A 10,861-nucleotide genomic window follows, 5' to 3' on the forward strand; every position below is an offset into this window, starting at 1 on the left:
GACTATTTTTATTGCAATGACCAATCACTTCAGTCAAATAAATAGGCAACTCAGTTTCCATTCTCTAAATAAAGCCTTCCTTTAGCTATGCCTTAGTCTCATCTGTGTCATAATTATTCTCCTTCTAGATTATAATCTCTCTGATGCACGGACTGAATTATTTTTCATCTTTGCATTCCCAGCCCAAAACAACTGCAAAAATATTTAAATACTTAAAAGATTATGGGATTTCATTTGTATGGATGCATTCAACTTCACCAATACAGTACATAATCTCTCTATGTATGCCCTCTTATCTTGTCTGATTCCTGTCTGTGTTTTTGCATAAGTTTTTTACCTAATCCAAATCCTTCCCCTGGTTCTTGTACTATCTTAAGGTTACAGATGTAGCATTCTATCAGTTAGTTACCTCTCACTATCAATATATGACCAGTCCACTTCCCTTCCTGGTCATCCATGTCCATAATCCAGACATCTCAATGTCTTGATGGAGACTGTGCCATAAACCTGAAGTGCACCCCCTCCTCATCTCTTCCTTTTAGAATCCCTAGTTTCTTTCAAAGGTCAGCTCAGAAGTTACCTCCCATATAAGGTCTTCCCTGATCTTCGTGTCTGGAGCCATCTCCAGTCATCCTGATCCATATCTGACCACTGGACTCAGATGGCTCTGGAGGAGAAAGTGAGGCTGGTAACTTTGCACAGCCCTGCCTCACTTAAATCAAATTCACTTCCAAGTCATAGCTTTACCTTCCTGATGCCATATTCCTCTTCAAAAACAAAGGACAAACAACGATAACAACAACCTGACCTTCCCACTCCCAAGGAAATTACCTTGCATATATTTGCTCATATTTCGTAAATAGTTACATAAATACATGTTGCCTCTTCTAATTGAATGTTAGTTCTTTGAGATCAGAGATGCATTAATTTTGTTTCTTTGTGTCCACTGTGCTTGGCACTATTCTTGGCACATAATAGGTAGACACTTAATAAATACTTGTACGAAGATCAATAATGTTTTTTATGCTGTTTCTTGTATTCAAGTCATTTTGGGTAATAAACTGCATAGACTTAATTTTTTCTTTCAAATAATTTTGGGTAACTATGTATGTGTGTGTATGTGTGTGTGTTTATCTTTCAGTTCACTTTTGGCATGATTCATAGTAGGTATTTATTATTTTTGTTGAATATGACTTGGTTAAAGGCAGAAATGGCATACTTATCAAATTATTTGCAAATGAAGCAAAGCTGAGAGGGAGAGTTTATGAGTTGAATGATAGATTGGAGATTAAAAAATCTTTCAGCAGGCTAGAATATAGGGTCAAATCTCATACAGTGGAATTTAAAAAAAGTAATGAAAAATCTGAAATTTAGTTTACAGAATCAGCAAGTCCAAAATGAGAGAAGGTTTGCCCAAACAATAATACATCTGAAAAAGATATGGGAATTGTAATGGACCGACAGTTTGACATGAGTTACCAGTATGCTATGGCAGTCAAAACCCAATTAACACTGCCTTAGGCTTCATTAAGAGGGACACAGTGTCCAGCACTAGGAAGGTGATAATCCCACTGCCCTTTACCCTGGTCAGACCATAACCAGAGTATTATATTTCATTCTGGGAACATATTTTTTGGGGGATATCTATAAGCTGGAAAGCATCCATTAGAGGTTGTCCAAGAATGATAGCATAGCCTTAAAGATTGGTTAAAAGAACTAAAGACTATTTGTCAGGGCAGAGGACAGGATAGCGATATTTGAGAGGTCACCATGTTGAAAAGGAATCAGACATGCTCTGCTTCCAGAGAGCAAAACCTGGATCACTGGGTAGAAGCTGCAGAAAGGCAGATTCAGATTTAAGATAAGAAAAAACATCTGAATAATTAGTGCTATCCCAAAGTGGACTGGGCTGCCTGAAGATGGGATTCATTTCTTCTTTATTGGAGTTCTTCTAGACAAGATTGAGTAATCACTTGTTGAGGTTGTTGAAGAAGGGATTATTGTTCAGGAATTTGTCGGGCTAGATTACCTCTGATCCCTTCCATTTCCGTGATTCTGTGAATAATTAAATCATTCTTTGCCTCAGTTTTCTTATCTGAAGCCCAAGAGACCATGGCAGCTCTTCAATGACCTTACTCACTGGAGGTGGTGAGGTCATTATTACATGCACTTAATTGGATCCATGATATCATCCACCTGGATACTCCTCTTCCACAGGGTGAACTACAGTCCATTCATAGCTTCTCATCCTGTGTGATTCATGTTCATGTTCTCTCATTAGTTCTTCATTTTGCCTTTTTGAACATTATGGCCTTTCATGACTCCTGCAGCATCACTGGGAAGAGTCCTGGCGTTCAGGGAGCAGCAGCTCGGAATTGTTGAAAGCACCATGTAACTTCCCAAATGAAATGTAGCCCATTCTATTTTCCATGTTTGATTCATTCTAGGTATAAGTAATTGTCTGTCTGGCATACCTTTCCAGGATATATGTACTGACAGACTAATTCAAAGCCATTTGTCTGGATGTAGGCATCCTGCGTTCTTTTTTTTTCCCCCATGTGGCATATTAGATTGATCTCTTTGGGGTGATTATAGATCTCATAGAAGAAATGCTGTAGTGTTCTGGGGCTTGCAGCAGTCATACCAATACCACCTACAGAAAGGAACATCTGGAAGACCTTACCATCTATAGGGAATCCTTCCTGCGTTTAGACTGTATACAAGACAGCACTGGCAGATTCTTGATGTTGATAGTCAAAGGACTATTGAATGGGAATCTTGTATGACCTTAACACATGTATGAGAAACAAAATACTGGAAAAAAGCCTTTAAGGTTTCTTTTTTCCCCCTACTATGTCAAATGCTTTTTTTTTTTGCCATCAACAAATAGTAGGATCTTATAGTCTCTATATCTTTTAGTCATTTGTGTGATTACTATAAAGATGTAGTCTTAAGTAGAAATATGTTTGTAAAAACGTGCCTGTTCCTTGCTTTTATTGTCATCAGATATCTTCAATACATGAGTAGATCATTCTCATAAAAATTTCAAAGATGAGAAAGTAGGCATATAAATAATTAATATCCTCTTGATTATATTTTTATTTGACAATAACATTCATGCTTTTTTTCCATTCATTTAGTACCTTCTGTTCTTTCATCTATCTTGAAGCATCTTCAATGCTTTCAAATTTGTGTCAATTCCAGCATGAACTTCTTCTGAATGTATTGTTTGTTCCAGTCATTTTTCCCATCATTGTATTCTTGGGTGTATTTTTCCTTTCTCATATAGCACCTCAGAGACTGAGGTATTAGAACCCAGATGTGGTTCTGCTGCCTTCAATGATGAAAATAAATTGTTACCGAAAAACTGACAGATCTATTCCATTTTCCATTTATTTGTTATTCTCTTTCAATAGTTACCTATAAATGTTCTTGAGATAGTCTGACCTGTTTCATACTCATATGGCACTTTTAAAGACTCATTTTCCTCTACACGGCTTTTTGCTATTTTATGAAACAATACTGCTTGTAATCTTCCACTGTCTCCCACTGTAAAGTTTTATAATGGAGTTTGTGTGATAAACTCATGTGGCTATTGGCTACTATGTCTTTTCAGTTGACAAGGAGGTCAGGTATTTACAGGAGGAGGCAAGTTCTGGACTCTTTTAGCTTCATTATTGTTTCAATTGCTTAGCATTGGTTAAACTTTTATGAAAGAGTGATAGTCTCTGTCAGCATCTTATTTTATCCATTTCCTGTTTTTTTCAAAGTCAATAGCTTATTGGAATATGTCAGGATGAAGCTGTTGTAGTTGCCCATTGTATCTGTTTATACTTATTTTTCTTCTAATTTGAAGTTGATCTTGACTTTTGTTATAATAAAACCATTTAAGACTACACATAGCCAATTGTTTACAAATGATTTTTACAGTGCTAACAAGTCATTTTCTGTCTGTTAAGATATAGTCAATTTCATTCTGTTTTCACTATGTCCAGTATGTTTCAACTCTTTTATTATAGAAAATATTCATGATATATAGGCATTAGACTTCTGAGTAATCTATAAGCCTCTTCATCTCTTTTGTTTCTTAACCCTGAAATCATATTTTCCAGCAAATTTTTTGCTGTCCTCCCTTGTGCCTTACACTGAAGTCAACATTTGCATGTGTGTGTGTGTGTGTGTGTGTGTGTGTACTTATATGTTTAGAAGATCTTATTGAGTTCTTTGTAGAATTTCTTTCCTTCTTTGTCCATCTTTCAAGATGAGATGATCATGTCTCATGAAATGACATTTCTTGTTCCCCTTATGCATAAGATGGAACCAATCTCATCAGCTCTTTTGTTAGCTCTTCAAGCTATCATTCCAGTTAGCTATGTGTCTTCTATTTTCGTATATAGCAAGAATGGAATCATTGACATTGTTCAGTTTTTGCAGTGTGATTATAGACTCGGTGGTCACTGGAGAAGGATCAGTCGTCAACAAACAAGCTTACTATTGAACACCTACTATGTGCTAAGTAGTCTCACATTTAGAGTGCCAGTGATTCAATGACTATTAATAGATGATCTAAAACTTGTGTGATTCTTGATATTCTCTGCCCACTTTTCTTAGCTTCTGTCCCTGTAGGGATGAAGGAGGCTACACCTAAGTTATGTTTTGTAATTTTTTCTCTTTTCTGGGTTGCTAAAGGCCCAATAATTCATCATCTAACAATGGCCATCCTCCTGGTGATGACTCACACAGTACGTGTGGTCCTGTACTTGACCAGACTAGGCCCATACTTAAAGACCCTTCAGCTTGGTGGGGTCTGTCAGAAATTGTGCCTTGCTGAATGGCCTCAGTGAATCCAGGGTCACCTGTGCCACAGTGAGGCTTTTTTGGAGGCCTTTGGAACATAGAAGAAAAGTGAATATGAAGTGTTTTTCAAAAACATTTATTGCCTTTTAACAGAGTGGCAAGATGTGGAGTTTATGAAGGAAGTTGAAGCAGCTACTGGAGTGGACCTTGGTTCTGCCAGGTACAGTAAAAAAGGAACAGAGGGGAAAAGCAAAGGAAAGAAAAAGAAGTACCCAAATCTGACTGACCTGAAGCAGCAAGTCAATACGTCCCGGGCGAGGATTGGGAAAAAGGTGTTTGACAAGTAAGTGATGTCCCATACCCAAAGCATGCTTCTCCTGCTGGCCTTGTTTCTGTCTCCATTGATGTTTTAGCCTTATTTTTCAAGGCAGCCTGGACTTTGACTTGGAACCAGAAGAGCCACTCCATGGCTGTATGACCTTGGGAGAATTGCTGCCTCTTTGGTTTTAGTTTCCTTCTCTGTAAAATTAGGACAGTAACCTTGGCCCTGCAGGTTGGTCACTGTCTTCAGAATGGGATGTTGAGGGAAGAAGAAGCCCTGGGCAGACATGACCCAAGAAGGCTTTGAAGATTTGAAAAACCTCCATGTGAAAGAGAGATGAGGCTTATTTTGCTTGATCTCACAAGATCCACAGGAGGAAGTTCTGAGAAGGCAGATGTCAGCACAAGGAAGAACTTCCTAAAATTGAGCTGTTAGAAAGTGGAATGGGCTGCCTCCCTCCTGCTCTGAGGTTTTGGGACCCTGTGTCTGCAGCTGCTCTTTGTGAATTACCTCCAGAGATGATCTGTGATCTCCTTAAGAAAAGAAAGGAAAGGGGAGTTGAGAAGGCTGGGTCTATGATTTCTTTGGTCTGGGGAACTTGCCAGTGAAGAATTTCCTCTGCCAGTGGAGGTGAGCCCCTTCTCTGCAGCGTAGAGCCTTAGAGAGAGTTGTCTAGACCATTGAGAAGTTATGACTTGCTTATGTTTTGTTCATTTTAAATTTTAAAAATGCTCCAGCCATCAGGTCTATGTATTTAAAAAATTTTGGCCTTTGGTCATGAAATCTCTTTGCTCTTATATGAAGAAATTAGTAGCCAGAAAGTTTGAATAACTGGAATGATCTGCCACCTGTTCTCTTCCCTGTCTCACATTGAGAGAAAGTTTTTTGCTATGTTTTAGTCCTCCTTGCCATTGTTTTTGAGCGTATATGTGGTCTGATGGAAGTAAACAGGGATTGATAGAGAAAGGAACAGTAAAGGAAGTGACAGCCCTGCCACTTGAGAATCAGGCTTGTGTGCCCCACCCACAAAAGGGCAGGATATTGTGTCCTGGATATCTGCTGGCTCAGCTCTGAGCGGAGCCCCCAGTCTTCCAGAGCAGCTCTAAGGATTTGCTTTTCTCCTCCCTGATTAAATTTAGAGTGCCACATCACAGACAAGTGGTAGCTGCAAGGATCTGGAAGTCAAATGCCCCATTTTCAAAGAGTTTATTTCAGAATATTTATTGATGAAGAGCTTGGCATAGTGGGAAAGAGCCTTAGACTTGGAGGCAAAGAATCTGGGTTCATATAATGACTAGAGTACTTTTTTCCTCTAGGGGATTCACACTCTTATTGTTGCGGTTATCTGTTGCCCTGACACACATCATAACGTTCACCCACACTTTCTCATAGATGGAAAGGCCAATAAGGCGCTTATTAAGCATTTACAATGTGTCAAGCAATATGCTGAGCACTCAGCATTCAAATGAGGCCAGCAAGGCCGTGTCTGCCTTCGAGAAGCTCATGTTTTCATGGGGAGGACAGCAGGGAGTTGGAAGTTGAAGCTGTTAGGTGGGAGTTGTCAGAGAAGAGTTTGAAAGACTTTCCAGGGGATCAAGGCAGAAGATGAGAGAATGTGAGTGAGGTGAAGTGTGGTCTCATGGAGGGAGTTACCTGTCAGGAGAGCAGGGGTTCTCCAGGAAGCAAGGTGGCAGACAAAGAGGAGAAAGAGATAGAGGAGGAGAATAATCATGTTCTTGTCTATGTCCTCCATAGAGAATCTGCCTTCCTCTAGTTCTGGACCATTTCCTGGACACCCAGGAAGTACTTGAGCAGTGAACCTGTTACTTTTGATCTTGCTTCGTGACCTAAACTTCTTTTTCTAGATAAACCAACGGTATCTGCCCTGCCAACCTCAGGGCTGTTGGGAGGGTGCATTAAGGTAATGAGTGTGAACGAACTTCGCCACCTTTTGGGCTGGTACCCGCCTAGGTAAGGTACAGCCATGCACCAAGAACAGGGTGATGCTGGAGTGGAATAAATAAAACTTGAACTTATTTAATTCCTGTTCATAAAATGAAGCTAAATGAAAACTATTTGCATATCACAAGAGCTAATTTTGTTAACCTGACATATTTGTTCTGCCTTATTAGTGCAACATTAGACCTGATGAGTAGTGACCTGTCCCTCCCTCAGCTTTTCTGCAGACCTTCCTAAGCTTTCTTTCATGACTCAGGCGTCAGAATTTGGTGGAGAGAGCACCAGATCAGGAGTCAGGATGCCTGGGTCCAAGTGAGGGCTCCACCACTAGTGCCCTAAACAATATAAGCTTTTATCAGAGGAAGGGCTCAGAATGAGCATCGTCTCAGGCAAGTCCCTTCCAGCACTTACTATCCCAGGAATCAGGAACTCTATGCTCAGGCTTTGCAGGTGTTGTCAAGTCATGAAACAAACTTCATAACAAGCAGCCTGGTGGGTTGGCTTCTACCCAAAGGCTGCCCTCTCCAGAGCAGACCCTTGTTTAGTCTGGGAACTTGCCTGTGCCAGGCACAAGGGACTCAGATATACCCATGGTCATGGCTATAGAGCCCTGACTCTGGTCATTGCCCTCCTGACTTGAGACATTCACTGTGTTTTGAACCCAAAGCAGCTTCATGAAGTGTGATCATTTTTACCAGGCTGGGCTCTAGATGAGTCATGATCCTTTTTAGAAATTAAAGTGACCCTCAGAAGAGGAAGTTTTGTCCCTGCCTCCTCATCCTCAAAGTGAGAAGATACCTATACTTCTGAGTCTGAAGACCATTCCCCCAGGGTAGTTCAGACACTGGGGCAGTGATAGCAGCCTTGTGGGGAAAATTCATGGCCTCCCATAGATACTTCTTAGGGAGGGGGTAGCCCTTATGTAGACATTTAAGAGGCAGTGTGATGGAATGCATAGGGTGCTGGCTTTGGTGTCGCGAAGTCCTTGATTCAAATCCTGCCTCAAACACTAGTCATTTGACTAGGTCAGTCATTTAATGTCTCTGTGCCTCAGTTTCTACATCTATAAAATAAGGAAATTGGATTGGATGACTTCTTGGGGCCCTCCCAATTCTCAGTCTATGATTTTATGATTCATATCCCCTCCTTCTGTCTCCTATCCCCTACACAGGCTCAGTGTGTTTTATGACTGACTCTTCTGGGTGACCTCTTTTTTTTTTGCAGAGGAGCGATGAAAAGAGTGATAAAGGCTATGAATCGTATGGATCAGAAGAAGCATGAGAAGTTTGCCAACCAGTTTAACTATGCATTAAATTAACTTGTTTCCAAACTGATCCCTGGAGAGGACACAACACTCATGGGACTGGAACTAAGTGTTTGTGGAACCTACCAAGACCTTCCTGTGGTATCTCACACCATGTGGGCTCTGTTCTGCCTCTCCCAACTGGCGTATCAGCTTGTTCCATCTGTTAACTCTTTGAGATTGGATGATGAACATGGCCAGACACAACTGTGTGTATTTGACATCAGCTGCTGATTACTTGGACTTGACACTAAACAGAATGAGCTGTATGGAATATCTTGTACATATTCTAATTAAGATTCTGGGGGCTTTTGCTTGCTCAGGGGCTGATGCAGTCAACTCTCCCAGTCTTTGGGGCCTAGGCTGGATTGTTAAGCTCCATCGAGTGTGTGGATGTCCATCGATGTCAGACCCTAGCTGAAGCTCTATAAATCTTGCCCACTAATATTGGGTACAGTCTCTGGTGCTACCCTGTGCTTAGGCTATGCCACGCCAGGCATGGATAGGGATTGCCTGCTTTTAAAGGGGTGCATTGGAAATGAATTAGAATATGACTACATCTGTTTTGAGTTAGTATTGGGGCTGGGCCAAAATGAATTTTATTATATTACACAGGAGCACATTTGTCACTGTGATGTTCTTTGTAATTTTCCTGAGCCTTACATGAATTTTAAATTATTGTTTGTAATAATAATATTACTATTAATTATTATAATTAATAAAATCTATTGTTAACATGATTTTCTCATTCTACATAATGCATTGAAAGTCGTCTTAGGCAGCATAATGTTACAGAATGAGCATGGAAAGCGGGGGTTTGGGTTCAAGACCAGCTCTACAATTAACTTTCTATGTGATCTTGGATAAGTTGCTTCCCTTCTCTGGGTCTGTTTCCCCATCTGTAAAGTGAGAGGACTTCCTTAAAGTCCCTTCCATGTCTGTCATTCTGTGTGAGGAAAGTACTCTGTTAACCTTAAAGTACCAGAAAAATACAAATGGTTACTTTGTGGTGTTATTCTATCTTTTCTCTCTTTTGAATTGTTTGTGCTTCTGGAACCCTTAGAAATGTGGGAAAAGCTTTCTGTTGGCCCTTACACTGACCCAGAAGGACTTTGCTTTGTCCAAACTAACATGGTACCCAGGGAGAGCGCTGAACTTTGAAACAAGACACTTGACCCTGATGTTTATTAACTATGAGACCATGGGCTCTGTGTCTTAGTATTTCCCTCATTTTTAAAACATGGATAATATTGGTACTCAGATGGTAAACCACAAAATACCAAGGAGATGAAAGCTATGACCATTTTTATTACATGTAATACTGGGTGCAGGGGACACTGTGTTAGAGTGAAGAGAGCACTGGATTTGGAGGGGCACTAGTTTCAAATTCTGGCTCTGCCACTTTTTATTTGTAGAACCTTCAGCACCTCAACCTCAGTTTCCTAATCTATAGAATGAGGTGGTTGGACTAGGAGACCTCTAGGGTCCCTTCCAACTTTGAATCTTGTTTTGTGACATGGAATAATCCATAAAGTTCTCCCTGAAAGAGAGGTCTCTTGGGAAATTTTGGCTACATATGGAGAGCGGTCATAGATAATAAGCCAGGGGATTCTGAGTTCCCTCAGTGACCTTATCCATAGTCACTGGCTGGTTCTAAGTCAGGAAACCACTAGGGGGCATTGTAGTGAGCAGCCAGGTGTTCTTTTCATGAAAAACGTAAATAGAACTTTATGAACTGAAAGAGTAGGTGCCTGTGGCAAGTGTTCCCAGAGAATTCACTGAGTTAACATGCAAAGCACTTTGCAAATCTTAAGTGCTATATAAACAAGAGCTATCATTAAAACATGGGGACAGATTTGACCTCCTTGGCCCTTTCCAGCTCTAAATATCTGACTCTAGGCTTCCAAGTCTCTACCCTTCCTTGAGCTCTAATTTCCTCATCTATAAAATGAAAAAAGCTGGACTTAGATCAGGGGTTCTTGATCTGGGGTCTGTAAACTTTTCTAAAAAATATTTTGATAACTATGTCAGTATCACAGGTCTTTTTTGTAATCTTGTATCCTACTTTATACATTTAAAAACCTTTTTCTGAGAGGGGTCCCTAAGCTTTATGAAATTGCCAAAAGGGCCCAGGACACAGAAAAGGATAAGAATCCCTGAACTAGATGCTATCTAGGATTCCCTTCTTCTTCGGAAACTTTTGGTCCTAATTGATCCATTTTTATGATTCTAGATTTTAATATCTTGAGTTTGCTTGAAATAGAGCACTTCTTTTTTTCATGGACTGGACTTCTGTGCTGCTGATTACACACCTCACCAGTATAAAAGAATGAATTTATTATAATTCCTTCATCTGTAGAGAGACCCTCAGAGTCTATGATATCTTGACCATTTTGATGATAGGAAGCCTGCTGATTTTCTCCAGGGACTTCCTAACTTTTGTTCACCATCCCAAAAAAGGTTTTTTGATCTTCTAACCA

The 10,861-nt window shown here is 40.2% G+C and overlaps 1 protein-coding gene across 3 annotated transcripts in view; it reads left to right on the plus strand.

The window, feature by feature from the left end:
* The window catches only part of UVSSA (UV stimulated scaffold protein A), a 116,484-nt gene extending 107,363 nt beyond the window's left edge, over positions 1-9,121 (plus strand). For all 3 annotated transcript variants that reach the window (XM_072619962.1, XM_072619960.1, XM_072619961.1), the window contains exons 13-14: positions 4,951-5,140; positions 8,303-9,121. In XM_072619962.1, coding sequence (XP_072476063.1) covers positions 4,951-5,140; positions 8,303-8,396 — 284 coding nt within the window. In that variant the 3' untranslated portion in view covers positions 8,397-9,121. The remainder of the gene's footprint in view (positions 1-4,950; positions 5,141-8,302) is intronic.
* Positions 9,122-10,861: the final 1,740 nt, after the last annotated feature.

Source organism: Notamacropus eugenii, chromosome 6 (genome assembly GCF_028372415.1).
Source record: "Notamacropus eugenii isolate mMacEug1 chromosome 6, mMacEug1.pri_v2, whole genome shotgun sequence".
Classification (NCBI taxonomy): Eukaryota; Metazoa; Chordata; class Mammalia; order Diprotodontia; family Macropodidae; genus Notamacropus; species Notamacropus eugenii.